The sequence below is a fragment of the Marmota monax genome, unplaced genomic scaffold (assembly GCF_021218885.2).
Source record: "Marmota monax isolate L192 unplaced genomic scaffold, Marmota_monax_Labrador192_F-V1.1 WCK01_AAM20220418_F8-fsc00141, whole genome shotgun sequence".
Lineage (NCBI taxonomy): Eukaryota > Metazoa > Chordata > Mammalia > Rodentia > Sciuridae > Marmota > Marmota monax.
In genome coordinates, this window is record NW_026692981.1 from 1,256,349 (window position 1) to 1,282,608 (window position 26,260).

At 49.0% G+C, this 26,260-nt stretch overlaps 1 protein-coding gene across 3 annotated transcripts; it reads left to right on the plus strand.

Annotated features, from left to right (window-relative positions):
- Window positions 1–415: 415 nt before the first annotated feature.
- Slc17a4 (solute carrier family 17 member 4) lies at window positions 416–25,244 on the plus strand. Of its 3 annotated transcripts, none has more exons than XM_046452486.2 (12): window positions 416–516; window positions 3,756–3,882; window positions 10,791–10,996; window positions 11,546–11,779; window positions 11,863–11,950; window positions 12,386–12,472; window positions 14,528–14,646; window positions 14,752–14,913; window positions 17,030–17,162; window positions 17,244–17,391; window positions 18,467–18,557; window positions 19,965–25,244. In XM_046452486.2, the coding sequence occupies exons 2-12, from the start codon at window positions 3,792–3,794 to the stop codon at window positions 20,097–20,099; spliced, it is 1,494 nt and encodes a 497-aa protein (XP_046308442.1). In that variant the 5' UTR covers window positions 416–516; window positions 3,756–3,791; the 3' UTR covers window positions 20,100–25,244. The 3 variants fall into 3 exon arrangements, with proteins under 3 accessions (XP_046308442.1, XP_046308444.1, XP_046308443.1); XM_046452487.2 differs by having other exon boundaries at window positions 421–484; XM_046452488.2 differs by lacking the exon at window positions 18,467–18,557.
- The last annotated feature ends 1,016 nt before the right edge of the window (window positions 25,245–26,260 follow it).

Consider the following 26,260-nt stretch of genomic DNA (forward strand, 5'->3'; position numbering starts at 1 on the left):
ATGTACGGATGCTCTAGATTGTGATTTCAATCACTTCCATGCACTTGTGTCTAGTTCATTGAGATATTTGCAGAATTGAAACCTTCGGACTTAATGGGTTAAACAGGGGGATGGTGGAAAAGGACTCAGAAGAGACAGACAGGGGTCATCTGCATGGAGACTGTGATGATTCTGACACCCTGGAAGGTGACGGTGCTGGAGTGGGGCCCCAGTAACGTGGGAGCCCGGTGCAGGGCCAGGAGCCTCCCACGGGGCACGGGTTCTGACTGGGGGACCAAGGCAGGTGTAAATGAACCTGAAGCATGAGGAAGATTCTGTGAACTTGACCTGCTTATCAATTGAACAATAAAAGTAAAGTTAAAAATTAAACTACTGAGCCAATAAAACCCTCCCAGTCACTAACACCAGGGCTAGAGTTTTCGCTAATCATTTACCTGCAAGCAATTCGACAATTGCAAAAAACTGAGAGAAATTTATTTGAAAGGTAAAGAGGATCCTGCACCCTGCCTCCCTCAGGTTGGCTTTAAGATTTTGCTTTTTAATATTCTACTTTTGAAAGGTGGGGATGGGTCTTTTCCCCTTTAAGAGATGTTTAATTTGCTGCTTTGGGATAGAGACTGTGGGTGTTGAGGAGAACGTTTCTCTCCTGGGAGAATTCTGGAAAGAGAGAGAATCCTCCATCCATTAAATCAGAGAATAAATGTCTCTAAAAGTATAGGTGTGTGTGGTGGTGGTGGTGGGGGGGGACATTATCTGAGCCATTTGGATGCAAACCAGAAGTTTAAACTATACTTTTAAGGGATATATTGGCACTAGATGATCTACAATAAGATTCATGCATTCATGTATTGAGCTTGTTTTGAGGGATACATTAATTTAAATAAAAGCATCGATTATATCTGTGATGAGGCAATTATGTGAATGTTTTCCAGGGGAAGATTTTTTTATCAGGCCTAAAAAATCAAATTACTGAAAACCTACCTAATCTTCCTTATACATTCGTATAGGGAAAAAAGCAAAAATGAAATTCTCGTGGCTCTAGGAAGCCATTCTTGGGTGAAGGGTTCCGGCAGAGAGCTCTAATTTTGGCACTGTGCGTAAGAGCCACCAGCTGTTCCTTTGGGGGGGGGCACATGCAGCACTGCCACCTGAGCTACGTCTGTGTGGTCTCTTAGGGGAAAGTCACCCCACAGAGCATGGGGGCGGAGGCACAGATTGTGTTAGTGGGAACAGACACTAACCATCCTGGTAAGGAGACGGATAAGCTGGCCCAATTTCTTTGCTAGCTTTTTCTCATCTACCTGGTCTTCAGAAACAGCTAAGGCTGAGGATTTCCAAATTTTCAGTTCTCCCTGGGCCTTCAGCCCCAAGCTGTGGATTCAAGGACAGAAAGCCTACCTGGCAGCCTTCCCTCCTAGCTCCGACAGGCATCTTAAACTCCAGGTGTCCAAAGCCAAACTCTCGCTTTCTGTCTGAAACCTGTCCCCCTCACTCGTTCCTGTCTCACTGGGCACACAGCCATTCTCTCCTTTGCTGGAGCCTTCATCTAGATGTCTGATGAGTCCCGCCTTTCTCTCATTCCTACAGGGCCACCTTAGCAAGTCTAACTGGCTCGTCCCCGATATAAGTCCAGGACGTGGTCCTGTCACACAGCCGTCCCAGCCCAGCTGTCATCAACTCTTGCTCAGGGGAAGACACCACTTCCTCCCTGGGCTCCTGGTCCTCATCTGGCCCCTTATGGACCACATACCACACCTCAGTCAAGGTGGTCCCCTGCCATCCCCAGGCCTGTAGGACCCTAAGTGGTGTGGCCCAGCCCACCCAGGGGTCTCCTCTCCTTCTAGCCCTCACACACCCTGCATGACCACACTGCACCACGGTCTCCCAGGAAACACACCCAGCGGCTCTCGTCCACCTCTGCCTCCTTCTCGTCCTTCCCATGTCAGCTAAAATACACGTATCTGTGCAGACAAGGTACAGCAGCTGGACTGGCACCGTCCACCCTTCTCCCTCCCTCGTGCGAGTCACCATTGAGTGCCAGGCTGCTCTTGTTTTCTTTATAGCAAGTGCCACTGATGTGTATTCCTTTCATGCTACACCCCCTCCTGGGGGTAACTTTGACCAGAGCCCATGTCTCAGCTATTGTCCCTGGATGCGTCCCTGGTCATACCATAGCATCGCCCTATCTCTGCCCTCTCTTGCTAAATCTCGGTGTTCTCATAAGCTCCAGCAAACCCTTGATTGCTGGTTATATGGAAACCTGGCAAGCGCTTCAGTTACAAAAGCAAGGAAGGGGGGTGGTTGAGAGAGAACCAAGTCCTCAATCATGCAGGAGAAGGGGCCATGGAGGAAGAGCGCTCCGTTCATTTATCCCACAAATGTTTACTGAACCACTGAATGAGCAGCTGAGAGCGAACTCTCGGGCATTGGTTCACTTGAAGAGCCCTATGGCTCTAGGGGAAATTTTTACAGTGAAAGTGGTCTTCAGTTCCTACAGCTGAAAACGTCTTTTCTGTCCAACTAGCTGCCCCAGGGTGTGGCCAGGAAGGATACACACATCATTCTTATTTTTTAAAGCAGAATGTTCCATACTTTATTCTACCAGTTTCTTCTCAGAATTAACAGGACCCCTCTACTTTACCCATGAGCATTGCTTTGGATTTCAATTCAGTTTTCAGCTTGTTTCTGAACTCGGATACAGACTGCAGGGCTCCATGATCCTGCATCTGCGCTTTGTAGGATGCAAATCGGCTGCTTGTCTGCCAGGTGCTCATTGAACAGCTGTGGTGGTGCACTCCAGAGAGCAGGTGGAAGTTTCTTAGCTCACAGCAATGTCTGCCCCACCCTTGCTCTCCACATCCGTTTGGCCCTAGAACTTCTCTGGTTGTTTCCAAGTGGCAAAGTGTCTACTGAGCATTTTCAGTCTCCAGATGGTCGTGTCTTGGAGTTAGCACATCCGGCCTGAGCCTGTGCAGAGAGGGGTCGTTGTTCTGGCTTCTCATTCCCTTTCTGCCACCACCTCCTCTTGCCCCTCCAGAGAGTGTGCCACTGGCTCATGGTGCCATGCTCTAGAGCCTTTTAAACTGAGTTTTGAACCTCTTGAAGGCTTCTGGCTGTGTATTAGACTCTCCATTGTGATCTTCTTCCTGGCATGAGCCAAAGGCTTCCTTCTTCCCGTGCACAGGGCCCCAGATCCCTCGCTCCTGGATCACTGAGGTCGTTGCTCCCTGCATGCCCCAGTGTCACGGTCTCTGAAGTTAGTGTGTGCCTCTCACTTTTCATTACATCCATGGGGAGATTGCTCGCTATCTTTGGAGCCAGGTATTTAAAGTGATGTTTGACACATTTTATTCACTCTTTCTAGGTGCTTGTAATGGACAGGGCTTTTTTTTTTTCTTCCAATTATTTTAATCCACTGAAATCTTCCAGATGAAATTTCAAATATGTTGGTCAGGTTTCCATGTCCAGTTGATGTGAGTATCAGCTTAATGTCACAGGGCTGCAGAACTAGACAGAATCTTATAGCTTACCAAGGCAATACAGGCTAGATTCCTCACTTTGGAGTGACTGTGACTTTTCCAAGACCACACGATGATAGAGCTAAGGAGACAAATCCACTTACTGAGCCCAAGTGCAGTCCTCTTCCCACCAAACGGTGATCCTTCCTAACTCTTAGGAGGAAAGACTGGAGCCGTGTTGTGTAAGACACAGGACACTTCGCTGTCCTTATTTGCTTTTGTGCTCTTTTACTTCAGTGGGTGAATGCCAGTCTCTGGGAGGAGAGGACCAGCATGTCTACTGAAGCTGCTGTCAAGGTGGCAGCAGGAGACATTTCCAGTGATGGTCATTCAAACACCGCTCAAGAGCAAGCCCCCAGGAAAGGTAAAATCATGCATTTGGAATGTGACTGTGGGAAAAACTGGGATTTCTGTCACTGCAACCTCCCTTTTGTTGGTGTACAGCATTTTTTGCTACTGCTAGTTGCCAAGAATTGTACATAGCTAAAAAGCCGTTTTACTCCTATTTCATTTCTCACAAGAAATCTTGAAGGTAGATAGAAAAGGTGTGGAGTACAATATTATTTAGAGATGAACAAATGAAAAATGAAGCAGATTCTAAGTAGGAAACATGGAAAGCAACTTTGGCTTCTCTGAAAACATCCAGGGCTCGTGCCGGTGGATCTCTCAGCTCATGTTACACCCAGACCCGCCTCAAAAGGAGCAGGCCTTCTTTCCCACCGTGTCCTAGATCTTCCGTCCTCCTTCCTCTCATCTGCAATTGGTGTTTTTCTGGGCTATGCCACAAGGTTAAACACGGAATGCCTTATTTTACCCCAAGTTGTTAATGACTTATAACCATTATGCATTGATTTTTCTAAGGATACAGGCTGGCCCTAAAATAATGCCTTCACAAAGCAAAACACTGACCAAGATGGAACACTTAAAAGCTCAACATGTTGGCCAGTCCGTCTGTGGGAAGTGTGCATGTCTTTAAGAACAGAGGCTCCCCAGTCCAGCCCACCAAGGAACTCAGGATGCACCTGTGGATGCTCATCCTGCAGCCCACCACCATGCCATCCAGAATGAATTCTATTCCATTGGCACTGGCTCCAGTGCTCCCTTGTCTCTATGTGTTTTGCCATCTTTGGGACTATGTCATTGGCCAGATTCTTCTATCCTGTCTGCCCTGCCCCTCAATCCCCTCCCCCCAATCAGTAGCCAATAACGTGAAAAACTTACGTATAAAGTTGAACCATGACACAGCATGACATCCAGGGTCAGAACAATGGTCAAAGGCCAGGTTCTCTGAGTTGGCAGTCCTCATTCTGCCATTTCTGAGCTGCGTAATGTTAGACAAATTTACATAATAGTTCCATATCTCAGTCCGCCACTTCAAAAATGGGGTAATAATAACACAAACTAACTTGAACTGTTGCCCTAAGAATCAGATTTATTAGACCATAAATCCATAGACCAGCACCTCACACCCAGTAAGCACTAAGGCACCGTTAGCTATTACTACTGCCACTCACATGCTGTCCCCTCTGCCGCCCGCCTGTTGGCAGTCCTTAGAGTGCTCATTTATACCTTGTCTAAAGGGAAATTCACGTGTGATCTTCCCCGTTTCCTGCAGTCTTCTAGGACACCTGTCCATCAGGCTGCTCAGCCCCCTGATGACCACCTGGGAGTCAGCTGTGTCAGCCAGTGCCTTTGTACCCCTATGCAGCCTGGCGATGCGAAAGGCAGCTTGCTACTTGGCAGCCGTCCCTTCTGGGCAGCCTCCCCACCTGAAAAGCCAGACCCCTCTGCTGGCTCCACTCTTCAGCCAGCTCCTTGTGTCTCTCGGGAACTTGCAGGAGCAGACCCTTTCTGGGTCATTGCTAGTGTCCACATCAGCTTTTCCTTGTGGCTCCCTGTCTCGTGTCCACAGGGTGCTCCTAGGTCTTCAGCGTCAGACCCCAGGCCATGGATGGGGCTCCTCTGGGCACTGAGGGTCGCACAGGCCCCTGTAGTCTTTGCTGGGCATCACTGGGCTCCCAAGACACCCGGACACCAAGTGCAGGAGTTTCATGGGGTGTGGAGAAGTACCCCGTCACTACCATGTGCCACTCTGGTCACCTGGTCGCATCTGAATCTGCTTATCCTCCCAGGCCCCCAAAGACCCTGAGTGAAAAGGAGTGGCCCCAGGTTCTGCTGGAGGGTCACTGTTCCTTCAGTTTCAGGGTTCAGCTAAGGACTCGTGGGGCTGCGATGGAGACAGACCCCACGCTGCCTGTGATCCCCTTTACCACAGAGGCCCATGAGCTGCTGGGTCAGTCTGAGTTTGATTAGAACAACAGAAGCCTGTCTAAGCATTTCAAGAAGAAAGAGGTTCAGTACAGGGGGCGAGAAGGTTCCACAGACTCTGGAAGCCTAGGGAAACAAGTCAGGTTGGTCACTTTTGGGAAAACCAGAAGTGGTAATGACCCCATCACTGCCAATGACCCCAGCTAGGCACATGGCAAAGAGGGCAATTTTCAGAGCACCCCAGAGTCACAGGCATAGCTTCCCCGCCTGCTATCACTAATGCTCAGCTGCTGCCTGGAGCTGTCTTGGGAGCACCACGGCTCCTCAGTGCACTCAGCCTTCCACACACAGGCGCCGGGCAACCCGCTGGTAAAATCTGAGCAGAATCTGTTTGCATGGCAGTCCGAAGACTGCAGTTTCCACATCTGTGCCCCTCTGCGGTGCATGGGCTCTCTCATCCAGCAAGGAGGTCCACAGAACAGGGCAGAGGAGAATGTGGCTACGGAGTCACTAATCAATCACTTCGGAAACCAAGCAGGAAGCAGGTCTGATTTTATTGCACAGTTACCATGGATATAGACTCAGGCAGTAGCCAAGCAGATTACAGCAGCCACCAGTGCAATGTCTGCTAACTGTCCTTGCAGCGACCAATCCAGGAGTGGGCCACAGAGCAAGCACAGGGACGGCCACACATGGCCTCACGCCCAGGGTGTGCCTATGGGGTGAGCAGTTTGCCGCTCACACGCTTAGCATGAGGGGAGGGGTTTGCCCCTCAGGTGCCCTTAATGAAAGCCATGTATGCAGTACTCCATGCACCTGTCCCCACCCTGGGACTGCAGAGATTGCCTAAGGGTGGGGATGACACTGAGACTCTATAAGCAATGTCAGGGACATTTCTTTTCCTCCTGTCAAAAAAACTTCGTGGACTTTGATACGCCCCTGCCTATGGCCCCTGCAGGCCAATCTGCAGGTAGAGCCCCTTCTGGACTGTGGAAGTAAGAAGAGTCCACTGTACACTTTAAGAAAGTACCTCCACTGAGGCGGAAACCAGGGAGCCAGCCATTCCACAGCCCTTGACACAGACCTAACACAATCTGAAAGTCAGGGGGTCGCCAGGAGCCGCCAGGCCACCCGTCCCGGAAGCACAGTGCAGGGTTCAGAGGAAAGCACTCTGTGGGGCTCCCGCTCAGGCTCCCAGGACAGTAGCTGTGCAGGCCACAGGGGCGAGGCCCCCCAGGGCCTGCAGTGGCCAGTGGTGGAGGAGCCTCCCCTCCTGGCTCCTGGGCCTTTCTAAAGATCTGCAGTTTAGCCTCGGAGCCAGCACCATGGAGCAGAGGCCAGCAGGAGTGGCCGCAGACACCAGCTCAGACACTGGAGAGCACTGGCCCACGTCCGCAGTGTTACTGCAGGGTTATCCCTTTAACCGGGGAGGAATTCCATGACACCCACACACCACTGCCACCCGCGTGCCAGCCTTGCCTCAAGCCAGCAAAGGTGACCCTGCGTGGGGTGTCAACACACAGAACAAAGCCATGTGCAGTGGGCCCTTCCAGGTGGAGGCTCAGGGGCACCACAGAGGCCTGCGTGGAATGTGTGTTAGCACAGGGGGGAGAAAGGAAGGGAATGTGCTGATTAAAGAGATTATCAGGGCATCAGAGGAAGGTAACGGCTCATTTTAAGAGCTGTAGCATAATGAGTGCATGTCCGTGTTAGGCTCTGAGCTCTGGGTGCAGTTAAATCTGAAGAGTCCCATGTGGCCCCTCAAGGAGGGCCTGCAGGAGCGCCCCCCCTCCCCAGGAGCTAGCTCACCCCACCAGCCAGAGCCGCGGTCGTCCGCCCTCACGTTGGGTGCTCCGCGTGCTTGTTTTAGGGGCAAATGGAGACTACTTCACCTCACACTTCCTCAGGATCTCGGTACTGATGAGATGACGGTGGTACAGCAGCTTGTTACAGTATGAAGCCAACCAACAGGAAAATACGAAACACGACCTCAGAGTAGAGGAGAAAAGAGACTAAGGGGAAAAAGTGTCACCGCAGAACTACTTCGGGATTGGCAGCAGCAAGGAGAGAAGCTGTCACTATGGGAAGTCCAACCGGCTGCGTGGAGCCGTGGCCTGAGAGAGAGGCAGCCAGAGTAGCCCACGGCAGGTGGCAGACCTGCAGAGGGAGAAGACAGCACTCAGGAAGGGGACGTCACGAAGCTTCCCATTCAAGGGAAGAACGCAGAACATTGAAGTAAGGAAATGAGGAAAATCACGTGAACTCAGGTGTGAAGGAGACTGAGGTGAAAAACCTATGTAAGAAGTGGTTCTTGGATAAAGAAGATGCCACTCACAGCAAGATAGCAAGCAATCTGCCTCTCAGATTGATCAAGCAAAGAGGAGACACCCTGCGGAAAACCGGGAGACAGAAGCATTGAAACGTATATAATAGTCTGACTATGAGAAAACATGCAGCAACTGATTTCCTAGTAATTATACCTATAAATATATAATTTATTTAAATCTTACATAATTATAATTTTGCAATTATAATGAAGAAGAAAAATTAAAATTGTATATTTCAAAAAACGTGTAAGAAATGGAGAAAGTTGTAAAAAAAAAAAAGTTTTTCCCTTTAATCAAACAAACCAACACACAAATTGTCTTGGTTGCCTCTCTAGAAAAACTGGGAGACTCCTAAGGAGCAGGAAAATACCCGTGTAGCTTGGGTGGAAGACTTCCAAAGAACGCAAGCTGATGTCGAGCGCAGGTCCTGGCTGGTGCGCTGCAGTGTACTTCCTAGGGAGAATAGACAGCCCCCCTGAACTCCAGCCAAGGGTCCAAGTGACAGCCACATGGGCAGTTGGGCAGCATTGGTACACCTCAGGCTTCCTCTCAAAAACTCACGGCCCCTGTGTGACCATGAGAAAACGTCCTGTATGCCATCAAGGCACATTCCATAAAGTAGCTGGAGGGGACTCTTCAGAATGGTCAACACCACCAAAAAGAAGAGAAGAGAAGGGTAAGAGAGTGGGTCGGAGACCCGACAACCAAATGCAGAGGGGGACGCCCAGGGAAAGCTGAGAACTTTAGTATGTCAACACAGGTCACGAATCGTGTCAAATGTGCCTTACCAACACACCAGGTTAATAACAGGGAAAACCTACGTGACGTGTGGGAACTCAGTGATTCTATGATCCTAAAACTGTCCTAACACGGAAAGTTTATTAAGGGAAAATGAAAACGTCTATGTCTTGATCACAGATCAAGATGGAGAGCTTAGAGCTTTCTTCCTCCTCTTCCCTTTCACCCTCTTCTCCTTCTTCTTGCAAAGGTAACATGTATGGCGGAAATCACACACACACACACACACACACACACACCAATTACATAAGCTGAGTAAAATTCTAAGATAACAAATCATATTCTTCATTAAAAACAGTGTATTAAGAAGAGATGTTCCCCAAATGCAAGGAAAGTCAAATATTACTAATGATAACAAATGAATTTCTGTGAGCTGACTCACTTCTCCTCATGGTGCCTGGAGGGGGGGCTCCATCATGACCCCTGCTTTACAGGTGCAACAGGTGGCCACAAGAGATCAGTAACTTGTCGAGGAACACACATCTCTGATACAACACCTGGGGGTGGGATCCGGGTAACTGATGCCAGGATTGAAAAAAAATCACCTAAAAATGGGCACAGGATGACTTGCTGCAGTTTAGACACAGGTCACACAGACTCCCAATGGCTTGCTAGATGGTGCCACATGAGAGGCACTCCCAGGACTTTCAGAGGTAGCAGGAGTGCTTGATCCTGTTATTCCTATTTAGCAAAGTTTTGAAAATGCTGGTGAATAAAGTTAAGGAATGAAATAAATGTTGCAAACAGCAAAAATAACTCATTTTCCCCATTATTTGTACATAAAATCTTTCTTTTCGTTTTTTTTTTTTAAGTCAAAACCCAAGGGGGAAAAAATAAGCTGATGAAAATAATAGGGGAAAAAAAACAAACCTCAGTTGCAGAAACAATACAAGGTACTTAACCTACTGCGTGGGCCTTAACTGAAGACAAGTAGGAAGTCTCCCCTGGGACAGAGAAACAGGCCTGGAGACGTGGGCAGGCGTCCTTGGCGAGGAAGAGGCGATGCTGTAGCTGTGACAACCTTTCTCAGTTTAATCTGCTGAATCCATACGACTGTGACCGATGGTCCATGCACAGTTAAGTGCCCCAGAGTTAGACCGAATGTCAGCTCCCAGACCTGAGGGAGCATCTGCAGAGGAAGAAGCCCAATGCGGCCTGCTCTGGTGCATCTGCTCCCTGCAGGAGCTTGGGAAGGACACTCACTGCCCAGGGCAGGGATCATGTGTTGCTTCTGGATTTCTCCACACTCTATCAATCTTTCCAACCATCATCAGACTCGTGTATCTTTCTTGATCAAGGGATGGCCCCACAGTTCCCATGGAACAAGAGCAAGTTTTGTGCAAGCCTGGATTATGGGGACATCATGTTCGCCCCAGAGTATCAAGACAAAGATAAAAACGCGTCTGCACTCTGACCCTAGCCTACCTTTCAGGTAGCGTCTCCCCTGAGCCTGGAAACAAGTTAAATGCCCGGGTTCCCTAGTTCTATAAGCGGCATTTCGCACCATGTCAGCTCCCAGGCCAGGGACGTTCTTCAGTCTCGCTCTCCATTTGCAGTCGGTCGCTGACTCTGCCTGATCTCTCTCTGCAGTGCTCTTCCCATCCCCGCCCCCAGCCTCTCATCTCAGGCCCTGGGGAGCCCTGCCCTCAGGCTCATTCCCCCTGATTCCACACGCTCCTCACGCCTCTGCTTGAGCAATGCCTCTAAGGGGCTGCTGTTCCCACATCCCCCAGGGGACAGGGGTCCCCCAGACACCTGCACAGCAAGGTCTGCTGTCCCCATGTTTCCAATCTCAGGCAGATGTCAACCTTCTCATCTTCTGGACCTGGGAAGGGTGGGCAGGGGTGTCCTGATAGGACCTTCTGTGCCCTTCTTGCAGGTCTCTGTTCCGTCCGACACGGGTTGGCCCTCATCTTGCAGCTCTGTAATTTTTCAATTTACACCCAACAAATGAACTTGAGCATTGCCATCACAGCCATGGTGAACAGCACGGTGGCTCCCAGCCAGCCCACTGCCTCCACAGAGATGCCCCCCACGCATCCCCAGGACCACTGGAACTCATCTCTAAAGGAATCCAAGGCAGTGGTAAGTTTAGTGAGACTCTGGACCCTTTATTTTACTCAAGTGGATCATCTTAAAAGGTTATCTCATAAAAGAACGCAACTCTTTTAGCCAATAAATGTGTTTATTGAGCACATACTATGTGCCAGGAACAGCACAAGAGCATACTGTGTGTCTAAGGAGACTTTACGAGTATAAGCAGGAGCTAAGTTAGAATAAAGGAAACAGACTTTACCATTTGGTGGACATAAATTCTTATCCCACAGTGATGGAAATCACCACAAAACAAATTCCACGGATTTGAGTCTACTGTCTCTGCTTCTTTATAAGCTTTCTTTCTTCATGGACGCTCATATTTTAACTGGTCAGTTAGCTATGTCAGGGTGGCAGGGAAGAGTGTGTTAGGCATATGCTTAAGCTTTTTTTCCCCCTTTTATGAAGTTGGTAAATTGGAAGGGTGGGAGAGAGGTAATAGGAAAGAGAATGGCGTATTTCTTTTTGCCTGCAAGGCCTCACGATATGAAGCCAACTTTGTAAGCACAGACCGGCAGTGAGGTTACCTTTGTGGCCTAGGTCCCTGCATACGACTGGAGTCCTGAGATCCAGGGCATCATCCTCAGCTCCCTCAACTATGGCTCCTTCGTGGCCCCCATCCCCACGGGCTACGTGGCTGGGATATTTGGAGCCAAGTACGTGGTCGGCATCGGCCTGTTGGCTTCCTCCGTCCTGACCCTCTTCATCCCGCTGGCCGCTGATGCTGGAGTGGCCTTGCTCATCGTCCTTCGGGTCATCCAAGGCATAGCCCAGGTACTAAGATGTTTCCCAAGTGTGAATGGAGCCTAGCTTCCAGAATGATCTCATGTTCCTAAGATCAGAAATCCCCCCTCCAGGTTATGGTATTAACAGGTCAATATTCAATTTGGGTCAAATGGGCTCCCCCGCTGGAAAGGAGTCAACTCACCTCCATTGCTGGATCAGGTAACTGACCTCCCACTCACCTTCACTCACCTTGTCCAAGAGCGCCAGGCCACACCCCTCAAAGGCCCGAGATCTCACATTCCAATAACCATCACCACAGCCCTGGCTCGCAAGCAGCAGCCTGCACTACCTTGATCAGAACTGGGCACCATTGTGCACCAACATCCTTGTGTTTCGTACGTACTCATTTCCTGTTAGTCTCAGAACAGTCTTATGAGTCAGCCATGTATGATTCTTTTCCTTTCTCACCTCAGGAGCTTGGGGCACACATAGGCTAACAATCATCCAAGGTCACACACCTTCTGAGAGGAGGAGCAGGCTTTGCAGCCAGGCAACCCGGATGGAAGCCTATGCCTGCAATCCTGGCGGTTCTGCGGGAAGCGCGTGGACTCCCAAGCCTGGCTCTCACCCAGAACACTTGCATCTTCCATTCAGGGTCAATGCTGGGGACCTTCATTGTCCTTCTCACTGGTGGCCTCATCTGCCAGAACATAGGATGGCCTTATGTCTTCTATATATTTGGTGAGTCCGTGCTCTTCAAATCTTGGAATTTTCCCTGAAGACAAAGAGCATTAAGCATGATCTCTGTAATGCCGCTTACTCTGGGTGAGCCAATCCAAGTAGGTGTGGACCCTGAGGAGGCATGAGTGGATCCTGTTCAGCTCTAATCGTGCTGTGAATCATGCCGGCTTCTACGACAGCGGTTAAGTTTCAGTAGCCTCGGTGCAAAGCTAGAATAACCTTATGGATTTAGGGGCATCATAGGATTCTTTACTGCTTCTAAGTTGAACCCAAAGGATCCCAGAGCCATTTCTTTCATAAGACATGGAAAATGTTATCTCAGGAGAACTGTGATCACAGGCTATGGTTTTTTTTTTTTTTGAACACATTCTTTACCACTTATTTATTGAACACATTCTTTACCACTTATTTATTGAACACATTCTTTACCACTTCCAGAAAATTGTGTGAATGCAAACTAATCATAGGTAAAATACTGCCTGGAGTGGAGAATCAGTCAGTAGAGCCTGCAGGACAGACCATCAGAGTCTAAAGAGTGGACACAATACACAGAAAGGTGCTGCAGAAAGTTCTGGAGTGTTCCAAAGGCAGTAGTTTACAGCTTCACGTTTTACTTTCATTTGAGCTCTGCATGGGACTGCCCGGCTGCTGCCAGTTCATGTTTGTATGTTTGACTTGTGACACACTCGGATATCCATCCTGTAAATTCCCTGGTTCCTTAGGGTGAGTGCCATTAGTGTTTACATCAGAGGGTCATCCTCTTAAATCAAGGGCTCCTGTAACATTAGGCAACTACATGCATAAAAAATGAATGAATATTAATTACTATAGAATATCAGTCTTCAAAGACTGTCTTTAAAAAATGCCAAAAGGGCAGATTATGAAATTTACTAAACAATGGGAAAGATTTACCATGCTTGTGATTTTGAGGATTAGCAAGCAGCATGTACAAAATAGGAACCACTAAAGACTTGTTGAGTCACTATTAACACCCTCCAACTCCAGTCCACCACATTGCTAATTTTCATGTCTAGCCCCCCACCCCATTAACTTCCTTGAGGGAAAAATTGTATTTGTGTATCCTATAGTCTCAAAATTTAGCACAATGCTTGATGGATGTGTCTGCTGTGTAATGTTTGTGAAGGGACGTGCATATGGCAAGCCGCTTATGTGGCGAGAATACTTAAAACTCCCTCAAGATTCTAAGGGGAGATATTTTTTTTTCTTTTTGATACCAGGGATTGAACCCTGGGGCACTTACCCACTGAGCCACATCCCCAGGCCCTTTTCACATTTTATTTAGAGACAGGGTCTAGCTGAGTTGCTAGGGTCTCCTTTGAACTTAGGATCCTCCTGCCTCAGCTTCCTGAGCCACTGGGATTCCAGGTGTGCGCCACCACACCTGACTCTAAGGGGAGAATTCCAAGAAGGGTCATGCTGCCACTCAGTGCTGATGTCAAGTTCCTGGGGACCAAAATAATGTGAAAATCAGGGACGATTCCTTTCCAGAGGAATAATTTCATTTCTCTAGAAATTGGGTGATCCATTGCACCTAACATGTGCTGCTGCTACATCTCAAGTGCTTCAGGTAAGGGAAAGACGTGGAAAGGTGGAGAAGAGGGGACTTTGTGGAAGCGTGACTCTCAGGAGGGATGCTGGTTGCTACAGGAACAGTGAGAACATTTCCAGGCACATGGGACAGACACACTAATAGCTTGTGGCAGCGTGCTATTGCATCAATACCGCTGCATTTCCAAACCTCCAAATCTCAGTGGTTTAAAACGGCCATCTCTACACTCGTAGTCCCACAAGGCAACTGGGTGACTTCTCTCTGTGTCTGTCATCTGCTTTGGACAATGGGTCAGCAGGAGCATGCTCCTCTTGGCAGTGGTGGGCTCAGAACAGGGCAAAAACCCTGGCCACGCGGTGGGGAGTCTCCACTCAGCACAGGGCCGGGTGCTGGTGACGGGCTGCAGTGTGGGTGTCGGTCATTCTGCCAACCGAGGAGCCATCTTGGGGAAGAGGCCAATTGAAAGCACAATCCTCTCTTCCCAGGTGGAATTGGATGTGCCTGCTGCCTTCTCTGGTTTCCTCTCGTTTACAATGACCCTGGGAATCACCCCTTCATCAGTGCTGGTGAGAAGAGATACATCACGTGCTCCCTGGCTCAACAGGTATCCTGAGCAAGGCCCCTGCCCTCTCCCCACGACCTGGCACCTCACGTGCAGAGCAGAGCCCGTCTTCCGATGGAGCGGGTGTTGATATGTGCTTTCTTCCAGGACTGTTCGCCAGGCTGGACTCTGCCCTTAAAAGCCATGATCCTATCCCTGCCACTTTGGGCCATTGTTGTCTCTTACTTCTGTGAATACTGGCTTTTTTATACCATAATGTCGTACACGCCCACATACATCAGTTCCGTACTTCAAACCAACCTCAGAGATGTGAGTACAGAGAAAGCTCATTTTGTTCTTCTGTTTAAATGCTTCATTCTACAATCCTCTGTGTCTCCCGTGGTTGCAAAATGAGTGGATTAGGCCCAGGACTCCATACAGGAAATGCAGCCTCGCCAGCTGGCTTCTGGCTGACCCCAGTGTGGTTTACTGCTTGTCGGAGCAGTGGGTCATGGTTGTAGGTCTGTGTGACAGTCCCACAATTCATGTTTAAGAGTACTTTGCAAACATTTTACTCTCAATTCAGTCAACATTTGTGACTGAGACACTGCTGGCAGCATAAATAATAGACACAATGAAAATCTGTGACCGAGAAGCACAGAAGAAAACCGTCCCAAGTAGAGCTTACCTAAAAAAATTGAGGATGATGTTTCTCTAAAAAAATATTTTGTACATGTATCACATGGAGAAAAGAGGGCACGTGGGTGTACGACCCTCCAGATCTTCACAAAGTGAATGGTTGCTGGCCCGCTGGAGAAGCTGTCCGATTTCCACTAGATGGATGTCTTCAGGTGGCAAAGAGTTATTAGAGGTGGCAGCCATAGTGACCACTATCACCTCCCACCTCTCTGCTCACAGAGGCGCCTTCTCATGCAGGGTCGCCTCCAGTGGAAACGCACACAGCCGCCAAGGGACAGCTGACCTGCTTGGGGTGTCAGAGCCCGGGGCACACGTGCAGGAAGGAGGCACCGACTCCGAAAGCCCCAGGGAGGAGTGGCTCTGTGTCCTCTCAAAGGGGAAAATGAAATGCAACCAGGGGTGCAGAAGGGCCGGGCATGCAGGATGCAGGAGCCAAGCAGCAGACCTCTGAGCCTGGCTGGAGGAGCCCCAGTCTCTGGTGTAAAGTCAGGTGGGGAGGCCAAGGCTGACGAGGACGACAGTCAAATGGGAAGTCAAGTGTGGCCAAACCGTAGAGCTCCCCAGGCCGGGAAGTCCGCAGCCCAGGAGGCCTGCTGCTCTGGGGGTGCCCTCTGTACCACTTAACCTAGATGGGCATGGCTTGCCATCTGTGCACGAGTTAGGGGGAAGCTAAGCTTTCCATTATTTGGATTATACAAAGCAAAGTGTGATCTCATTTCCCCTTCGTTTTCTTTAGTAAGAATTTAACTTGGAGGTTGAATTAAAAATAACAAGCTTCAACCTTTGCAAAACTACATGATTTTGCCGTGATAAAGCTATATGAAGAGTGAAAAATGTTACTCTGGGTCTTGTCTCTAATCTTCCCTGTCTTCCTGGCCTGCTCTATTGACACGTTGTTTTTTGTTTTGTTTTGTTTTGTTTTGTTTTGAATTCTCACATTTTTCCCATTGTTTCTCTGTGAGAATGCAAACATACACGAATATATATTCTTATTTTCTCAACTTTTTTTTTTCACCAAACCTATGGCCTATGGGTCATGGTTTTGCCTTGTAATCTAGGTTTTTGCCATTTAGTATACCTTGAGGTTCTCTTTATATCAGTACACAGGAACTGTACTGGGCAATATTTAGGGGTTTCCATCATTGAACAACGTTGCAGCAAAAGCCTTTTTCATTTGTCATACATTTGCACAACGATTTCTGGGGAGTAGATGTCTTCATGGGAAATTGCTGAGTCAGAGGGGAAATGCACTATCCACTTATATTTGTCAAATTGTTCTGTGTGGGCACCACTAATGTCTGTGAGGACCCAAGTCCCTGCAGTTAATCCTTTTTTAATCTTTGCCAATTTGATTCATGAAAAGTAACCTCTCACTATGGCTTTATTCTAAGTGAAGTTGGGTTTTTTTTAACATGTTTAGGAGCCTCTTGTTTTTCCTTTTTCTGTGAATTGTTTGTTCATTTCCTTCATTTGTCTGCTGGACTTTGGTCTTTTTAATACCTATTTCCACATGATCCTTATATATCAAGAGAACATTTCTTTTTCTTTTTCTTTTTTTTTGAAAATTGAGCTATATGCACATCTTTCCCTAAGTACTGAAAGTTCACTGGCTCATTCCAATGCCTGAAATGTACATTAAAACGGATGTGTCTATAAAGAAAAGCCACAGCTGTGGGCAGTCTGTTCCAGGACTGTCTGTCTCAGTGGGTGGGGGCGCATGCACTCACCTCTCTCCGTCCGTCCTCAGAGCGGGATCCTGTCGGCTCTGCCCTTTGTTGTTGGCTGTGTCTGCATCATCCTGTCAGGTCTCCTGGCCGACTTCCTCCTCTCCAGAAGAGTCCTCAGACTTGTCACCATCAGGAAGCTCTTCACTGCCATAGGTAATGGCCCAGCTGGAGGCAGGAGTGGCTGGGGGAGGCTTGGTGCAGCCTCCTGTTGATCCCACCTGTCCTTCTGCCCAGGTGTGGTCTTCTCCTCTGGGGTCCTGGTGGCCCTGCACTGGGTCAGATCCAGCCACAGCACCAGCATGGTCTTCCTGGTGCTGTCTTCTGCCTTCAGCAGCCTCTGTGAGGCCGGCGTGCTGGTGAACTTCTTGGATATCGCTCCTCGGTAGGACCCCTCGCCTCATTCTCACAGAGCTCTTGGCTCAGGTCCCCAGCCCTGCTGGGACCCGCAGCAGGTCAAAGAGATGTCACCTGCAGCCTACATCCAGGTCACTCCAGGAAAGTCACCTGAGCTGGCCGATCGCTGAGAGCTTAGTGCTTCCAGGTGTGAACCAGAGCCTCCTGTGGCCCCATGACAGCTCTGCTGGGAGAGTCATCAGCCTCTGATGACTCGTCCTGGGGACAGATACCCAGGGCTGACCGCCGAGAGCATTTGTTACGCTCCACGGGGCAGGCCCAGCCACGCCTTTGCTAAGGGGAAGGCACGGTAGCCAGGAGGAGGAGTCTCCTCCAACATGGGCAAGCAGGGAGGTGACTGAGAGCCAGGGCACAGCTCCGGTCAGGTCCCGTCTCAGGCAACAGGACGTACTTCATCTTCAGGTGAGGAACCAGCAAACCATGTGGAGACACCTTGGTCTCAGGGAGCAGCATCTCTCATCCAGGGAGGGGCTTTTGTACCCCAAAGAAAGCTAGAAGGTCTGGCTGAGTAGCCGGCACCAAGAAAACATCCACATCAGGTGCAGACCCTCCCCTGCCCATTTGTATGCGTGACAATGACAAGTTAGTGCTGGCTACCCCTTGGAAGTCTCAGGCCCCGCCCAGGAGTTTACCAACGCTCTGTCAGCTCACTGTACTCAGGTTTAAACACGAGTGAGCGCAGGAGAGCCTGGAGGAACAGGTGAGCTCTAGATAGGGCACAGGGGTGGGAGGGAAGGGGGGACAGGGGTCAGCAAGGACAGTGCAATGTGGTGGGCATCATTATCCAAAGTACATGTATGAAGACACGAATTGGTGTCAACATCCTTTATATACAACCAGGGAAATGAAAAATTGTGCTGTATATGTGTAATAAGAATTGTAATGGATTCCACTATCATTTATTTTTCGAAAAATAAATTTAAAAATTAAAAAAAAAAAACAAGAATGAGCACAGTTCCAGGCTCCCCAGGGCCAGGCATAAGTCCCGACAGCCCAGCCGAGACTGACCCTCTGCTGACCGATGGGTGTCCCCCTGCCCTCAGGTATGCTGGCTTCCTCAAGGGGCTGATGCAAATCTTTGCACACATAGCAGGAGCCATCTCGCCCACCGTAGCAGGAGTGCTCATCAACCAGGTGAGGCCAAACGTTCTGATGAATGTCCATAAAAGGAACTCAGAAAGGTTGCGCCACAGCCATTAAAGCAAGGGTGTTTGTGTTCCCTCCTTAATGGGGCTCATCAAACTCTAGCATCCTGAGCACCTCACATGTCCTCATTACAGCCCCAGGCTGACCTCGTCTAAGGAAATGGCCACATTCTTGGGATGTGATGGTGAATGCTCACAGTTATGTTTATGCTTTGTGAGTCCTTGCAAAATAAGCTTCTCAAGATAAAAAGAAAATTCTCTAGGAATATTTGACAGTAATATTTGCAAAGTAGAGTGGCCATCCATCCCAGTTTGCCTGGGTGCAGGGCTGTCAGCGTCAAAGCCTTGAAAGTTCAAGGCCATGGTTGTAGAGTGAGCCGGTCACTCTACAGTGTTCACAGGATGAATGGGCCAGATGCCACGTGGGTGGCAGGTGGCGGTGGCGGGTGGTGAAGCCAGCTCAGGAGCCGCCAGTGCAGAGACAGCTGTGGCCAGTGAGGTCCCTGTCCAGGGCCTTTCCTTTGCATAGCCCTCCTCCCTGGGAGATGCATGAGAAGGAGTCAAACCAGCAAATTCACCTGATGACTGGAGCCTTCCCCTAATCTTATTGACACAGCCTTTACATAAATACGGGTGCGACACTTACCTGTTTGTCACTCTGTGACCTGCCTGTCACTTACTGGTTTCCTTCAGGAGAAACAAGTGGGGAATAACAAAGAAGGGGGTGTTTTGAAGGAAACCACGTCCCTTCTCCTTTTGGAAGTCGCAATTCTTTTCTAGCTACTGACACATTGTTGGGAAATGTGTTTTTTTTTAAATAGAAATTCTCAAACTGACCTTGTTTCTCCTGCCATTGGTTGATTGATTGATTGACTGATTGATTGATTCTTTCAATGAATATATTTTGGATGTGCCTGTATTGCTTAAGGGAATAAATCAAACCAGAGCCCCTCTCCTTGTGAACCTATACTATAGGAAAGAGACAGAAAACCAGGGTAAAATGCATGACTGACGGAGTGGTGGTGAGAGCCGAGAGCGTGGAACATCTTACATGTGTACATTTTACCATGGCACACATGCCAGGGACTGGAACTTCAATTAAGTGGGGTGCTCAAGGCAGGACTCCCTGAGAAGGTAGCTCTTAACCAAGGGGTGGAGGGAAGTGAGAGTGAGCCAAGTGGGTATCCGAGGGAGGGCGACCCAGGGAGGAGGGTGGCCCCGGGGGAGGAGGCCAGCGCATTCTCTCCCACATCAGGAAAGCCACCGCATATCCCAGGAACAGCCAGAGGCCCCGAGGCTGGAGCAGGGGAGGCAGCAGCAGGGCAGGGCCCCGTCTCTGAAGCAGAAGGGGTGAGAACCACACGGCCATTACTGACTCACAGTTTCCTGTCTCCAGGATCCAGAGGTTGGCTGGAGAAACGTGTTCCTGCTGGCAGCTGCCGTCAACATCTCAGGTCTGGTCTTCTACCTCATGTTCGGCAGAGCAGAAGTTCAGGACTGGGCCAGAGAGCGGAGATTCACCCACCTCTGAACAGACAGAGCGGCGCATGCGCTCCCTCACTTGGTGTCCACTGCTGTCCCCCACGGACCTTCCCCTCTGAGCCTGCGTGGCTGGATAGCCCCGTGATGGGAACTGGCTTGGTTTTCAGTATCTCCTCATGTCCTTGCCTCTGTAATACTGAAGATTTTACCAGGCTGGGAGATTTTACAGAGGAAACCGTAGGTGTGTCTGAATGGCTAAGTGTCCTCCATTCTCTTAATTTCTGAAACAATGGAAAGTACCCCAGACTAGGAGACCTAAGCAGGCAAAGTCGCTCCCATGTTGAGGCAGGAGGGAATCAGGCCCTTCCGAGGCTCCGTGTGGGTACGATGTCTGCACGGAAACCTGCAAGGAGAAAAGGATGACAGAGAGTGAATCCATCTCAACAGGAGCAATGAACGTCCTGCAGTGGTGTGGGCAGCAGGTGTGGGCTCTTCCGAACTTGCTCTCTGGGAATGCCAGCTCTCCATCGGGATCAGCTCAGTCGTATCTCATTGTTCAGGTGCTCTGTGGATCCAGCTCACCCATAGCCGCCATCTTTGTGGCCATCTTGACTTTGGTCCCGCATCTGGTGTGTGGGTCCAGGCAGATTACTGGCAGCTTAGTGGATAAACATTGTCCAGTTTCTCTCCTGTCCCCTCAAACATATCTTCATAGAGATCCTTCCATCTTAGATGGTCTTCATTTGCTTCTGACCTTTGGGACCTTCCTTGCCATCATTGTGCCACATTCAGTGTCCCAAAAAACTATATAAGACCCACACTGGCTTGATCCCAGTCCAGGGGTCAGGGACTGACCTAGTGTGTCTGCTCTCAGTGAGCCCCCACATGGGCAGTACAGGAGCCATGAAAGAGATCAAAAAAATTCAAAAACTAAGTGAATATTGATGAACATGTATGCATTGCTCAGGGGGGCATAACAGAAAACAAAATCATACACAGCTCACAGGAGCTCAGTATCTCAGAAGGCAGGTGGCCTTAATCGAGTATCACACAAATGAATGTGTAATGATAACCGTGGGAATTGAAGCAATGGGGACATGCACAGGAGAGTGAGTGATGTGCATGTGCACTGACGTAGGCAAGAGAGGTCACACACGAAGCTCCAGATGGGATCTGGAGGACAAGTGTTAACTGTGGCAGGAGGTCCATGGGGAGAATGTTCTAGGAAGGGGCACAGCGTACGCCAAGGCTTGGATGCGAGAGAGAGCAGTCAGGCGTGGACAGAGTGCAGAGAACAAGAAAGGCAGGGTGGGTGAGTAGGCTGTGGGGTTCCGAAGGGCTAGAGCACCCAGGTACTGGGACCAAGCAAGAAAGCACTAGATCAGTGGGTGGGTTAGTGTGTTAGTGGGAAGGACAAGATCGGCGTTCTGTGTTTTGGAAGTCATTCTGCATGAGGGAGCAGGAAGGAATAGGGATTCCCCGTGAACTTCCTCAAGTGATAGGGTGTCTCTGGAGCCACCTGCAGAGCCAGCACTGAGCGAATGATCAACCAGACCACAGCTGGACCAAGGCTGCTGGGTTACCCAGACCTCTCGCCCCCACCCCAATTCTTCCTGTTTCAACCTGCAGCTCCTGTCAGTGCCCCAAGACAGGGATCAGATGCAGGACCTCACCTTGCCTTCCCAGTGTGGCCAACTGGACAAATTTCTCTTCCTGCTTTTCTGTTTGATTTTTGGGGTGAATGACTGCACCTGGTTGGTTAGAACCCTGAAGACGGGTGTCTGGCCCAGGACTCCCGTGACACTATCAGCACAGCAAAGGGAAAAGCAAGACCAAGAAAAAGAGCTCTGCTACACGCCGCTAGGTGCCGCTGTTCCCAGAGCCTCCCACCACCTCGCCTGTCACCTGCAAGGCAAGCTCAGAGGTCCCAGGGCCTATACCTGTCACCAGGTGGCCACAGCAGCTCAAGCAGACCTGGCCCAGCCAAGGAACAGTTGTCAGAAACAGAAAGGGCTCCCCATTTTGAAGAGGAAAAGGAAGCAGAGAAGGAATTCGCTTGTAAGTGTGAAACTGAACACTTCATCAAAGACTTCGGAAGTGTACGCACCACGGAAATGTAAAATATTCTATAAAACTTCTGAATTACTCGAGCAGGCAGGAGGGCAGCAGCAGGAGGAAGACCACCAAGATAAGGAGGAGTTTCTGCAAGGAAGCAAATCAACTCAGGAAAATGAGGTACATTTGCAACGTCAGACGCAGTTGGATTTGATGCATCTAGACCAAAGGGACAGCTCTCAAAGCGGTGAAATAATTGAAGTCACTTATATGTCCTTTTCGAAAAACACTTATTAAGTGAAATGATTTGGAAAGGTGGAATTTAGAAGCGATGTAAAATAGTCCAGAATCTTCAGACTTTTACACACACACACACACACACACACACACACACTCATAATTTAGGGTTGCCATATCAATAGCAGAAAGTAAATTAAAATCAAAAAGTAGAAATCACAGGATAGAAAAAGCTGATAAAATTATCAAATCAAAATACAGCAGGGACACCCAATGCTTGTTTCTTGACAGTTGCCAAACTGCCCATGAACTCCCGCGGAGCAGTGCCCGTGACCACGCAGTCTCCAGAGCTCATTTCCTCCGCCTCTCTTCTTCCTCTAACTCTTCCAGGACTTGAAGCTCATTTACAAAACAAACCTCCCTTACCCCCACTGCTTCCAGAGAGAAGGGTAGCCACAGAGAAGGTCAGGCCCTGAGGCCTTCTTAGCCTGAGCTGTGGAAATAACTGGATGGACCCCTGAAGAAGGCGCCTGCCTGTCTTCCTTGGCTTGGCTCCCATGGGCTTGCTTCCGGGGAGTGGGTTTCTTTGCCAGTTCCTAGGTCAGGGCCTCCTTTGGTTTTGTCCATTGTTGAAGCTGATAGAATACATTCTGAACACTGGCCTTATTGCTGAGGCTGTGGGGAAAGAGGTCGCACCTGTTTTGGGAGCAGAAAGAAACCTTTATGGCAGTGAGTGAGGACAGGGTACGGCTACTTTGCAAGTGCCTAGGACGGTCTCCTGTGAACTTTCTCTGTTAGTGGCAAGATTAGGAGCAACGTGAAAGAAATTAGGGTTTCTCTGGGTCAATAGTGAATGTGCCGGACGTATTTGGGACTGAATACTAAATAAGGAGGTAGATATGAGACCATCAAGCCAGCTCTCAGTCTTATGGGGTTAACAGACACACCAGAAAATTAGGTGTTAACAAATGAGCCAGTCTTTAAGGCTACGGAATTAAGATGATTCTTAATTAGGAGATTAGGAAGTCAGTCCAGCTTTCTAAGACTGTGTGTTCAGCAGAGATACCAAGGAGCCACAGCTGGATGAGACCATGTCACTTAAATCAAACCCATGACACAGAGGCAGGTGAGGCAGAGAGGGCAACTAAGCCCACCTCTCCGTGCGATGACATCACGGGCCTGGTCCCTGTCCACCCATCGATGCCCAGGAGCTGTCCACCTCTGCCCTTCGAGGCAGTCTTGGATTCTGTCCCCACACGCTGCCTCCCTTACTCCAGAGCCTAAGCATCGTCTTGCTCCTGCCTCGGCTGGACTTTGATATGATTCTGACGGAGAGCACAGGGTCCCAGGGAGAGGGGACAGCAGGAATCAGGTGCTGGTGCTCCCGTGGCTATGATCTTGTCCCCGCCATTCCTCTCTTGCTCTTCTCCTCTCAGTTCCCTGTGGCCTGGAGAAAGGGATGTCTCTTCCTGAAGGAAACAGACTTGGGCGAAGAGCTCTGCTGGGGGTGCCACCTGGAGATCTGTGAGCAGCCAGGGGCCAGCGAGGCTCCAGGTCTTCTCCATGAGGGAGAGGAGAACACACACAGGATGGAGCACAGTGCTCTGCCAGGTGTTTGTTAACAATCCCAGGGCTGGGCGCAGTGGCGCACACCTGTAGTCCCAGAGGCTGAGGAGGCTGAGGCAGAAGGATGGCGAGTTCACAGCCAGCCTCAGCAATGGCGAGGCACTAAGCAACTCAGTGAGACCCTGTCTCTAAATAGAATACAAAATAGGGCGGGGAGTGTGGGCCAGTGGTCGAGTGCCCCTGAGTTCAATCCCCAGTATCACCCCCCCCCCCAAAGAAAAAACTCACAGGAAGTACCAAGGACGTTGCACACATCCTCAGCCAATCAGATGTGCCGGAAGAGCCTCATCTGAGTCCACGTGCATATGCGCAGGTCCTGGGCTGCTTTTCTCATGGCACGAAGCCCCCCACTCATTAGCAAAGCACAATGCTGGAGCACAGTGGTTGGATTAGAGCCACTGAGCTCTGACTGTAACTACCCACACCAGAGGATGAGCCCCAGTGTGTGTTCCCTGTTCATCGACTGTGCACCCATCAACCAGTTATCACTGATTAAGGCACTCCACATACGAATGCACAAGTTACCCTCTACAAATCCTAGGAATAAATACACTTGCTTTTTTTTGTTGCATATCGATAAATAAGAAATACATAGTATCCAGTAGGTAAGAAATGCCAATGGATCACTCACAAGACAGCAAATTGAGACGACCAACTCTTGTGACCACAGAAATAGCAAAGCCACAGAAATATAAAAGTGTACATTCCCATTCACAATAAAAGATGACCTATTTTAAAGTTATAGCACAGCTTTTGTCAGGTTGGTAAGATGTAGTGAGATGAAGGTGCATGCTCCTTGGCTTGAATGGCACAGGGAGCCTGACAAGGACACTCCCTCTGCCTTCTTCTTGTCGACACCGGTGTCCCTGCCTGGGCAGAGGTGGCCCTGCTGTGTGCCCCCCCCCCATCTCCTTATCATCTCATCCTCTTTTCTGCAGTGTCCATCTTGACTTTTAATATTCTTTCCCACAACCTTCTGCTGTCTGAGCACCTCCTGTCCCCTGCTGCTCTGAGCTCCTGCGGGCTGCACTGACCTGTCCAGCCAGTCTAATGACTTTGCTAGTTTGTAGGTTCATTTTGTACTATAAGCTTTCAACTTAGGTCTGCTTTGTGGAAATACTTTTCTGTTGAGTTTTCCTCTTTTAGAATACTTATGTGCCCTCTTTCTTCATTTTTTCATCTAGTACCTTTGTATAGCATCAAATTACATTTCTAGGTTTGGAGGGTCTTTTTTCTTCCTTTCAACTCATTAAAGATTACATTTTCATTTGCATGATTTCTGATAATAAGTCTGCTCTAATTCTTATTCTTGTTCCTCTGTAAGTGAGGTATTTTTTTCTCCTTCAGATTCATTCATGATGCTCTGTTTGTCTGGGCATGGTTGCACACATATAACTCCAGAGATTCTGGAAGCTGAGGCATGAGGATCTCAAGTTCCAGGTCAGCCTCGGGAATTTAGCAAGACCCTTCTTAGCGAGACCCTGTCCCAAAGTAAGAATTGAAAACGGCAGGGGATGTGTCCCGGTGGTAAAGTGTCCCTGAGTTTGGTCCCCAGTACCAAAGCAAAAATAAAAACAAAAAAGCAAATGTACAGTTTGTCTTTGTTTTCTGCAGTTAAATATGGAATATCTAGGTAGTCTTCCTTGTTATTGTTTTTTCTTTTTTCTTGTAATGTCATTTGGTGTTCTCTGAGCTTCCTGGATGTGTGGTTTGCTGTCTGCCATCAGTTTTGAAGTGTTGTCCTCCATTATTTTTTCAAACATTTCTTCTTTGCATTCTTTCTGCTTTTGCTGTTGTGGGATGGCTGCACCTTGGTGCTGTGCACAGATTTGGGGTGTCCTGTTAGTTGGTGGGTGTGTTTGATTTTCTTTGCACTTCAGCTTGGGAAGTTGTCTCTGCACTGGTGTCCTTGTTTTCTAGGATTTCTTCTTTAATCTTTCTCGAATTGTCCATGTCTCTTCTGACTTTACCTATTTTGCTACATTTTGCCTGATTTTCCCACTCAGGCTCTTAGCATATTGACTACAGTTACATTAAAGGTCCTGGAATTGCTACACATGTGTCATCTCTGAGCATGATTCCCATGATTACATTAGAAAATCAGGACATAGTGCATTGCTTATAGTGTTACCACTAATGTAAAAAGGGAAGAGAGTGACACATGCTCTTATCTGCTTGTATTCTTGTAAATACAAGAATAATAAGCAGCATAGAAAGAGCAGAGTGAGAAATCTACTCGCTGGCTTTCATTGTTTCCTGTATGTACACCTTCTCACAGGTAAAAACGTGTTC

Excerpts from the sequence above, each read along its gene's own strand:
- Slc17a4 (XM_046452486.2), top strand. The coding sequence starts at position 3,792 with ATGTCTACTGAAGCTGCTGTCAAGGTGGCAGCAGGAGACATTTCCAGT. Across the intron at positions 11,780-11,862 it reads TCATCCAAGGCATAGCCCAG|GTTATGGTATTAACAGGTCA; the intron begins GTACTAAGATGT and ends TCCCCCCTCCAG. Across the intron at positions 17,163-17,243 it reads GAAGCTCTTCACTGCCATAG|GTGTGGTCTTCTCCTCTGGG; the intron begins GTAATGGCCCAG and ends CCTTCTGCCCAG.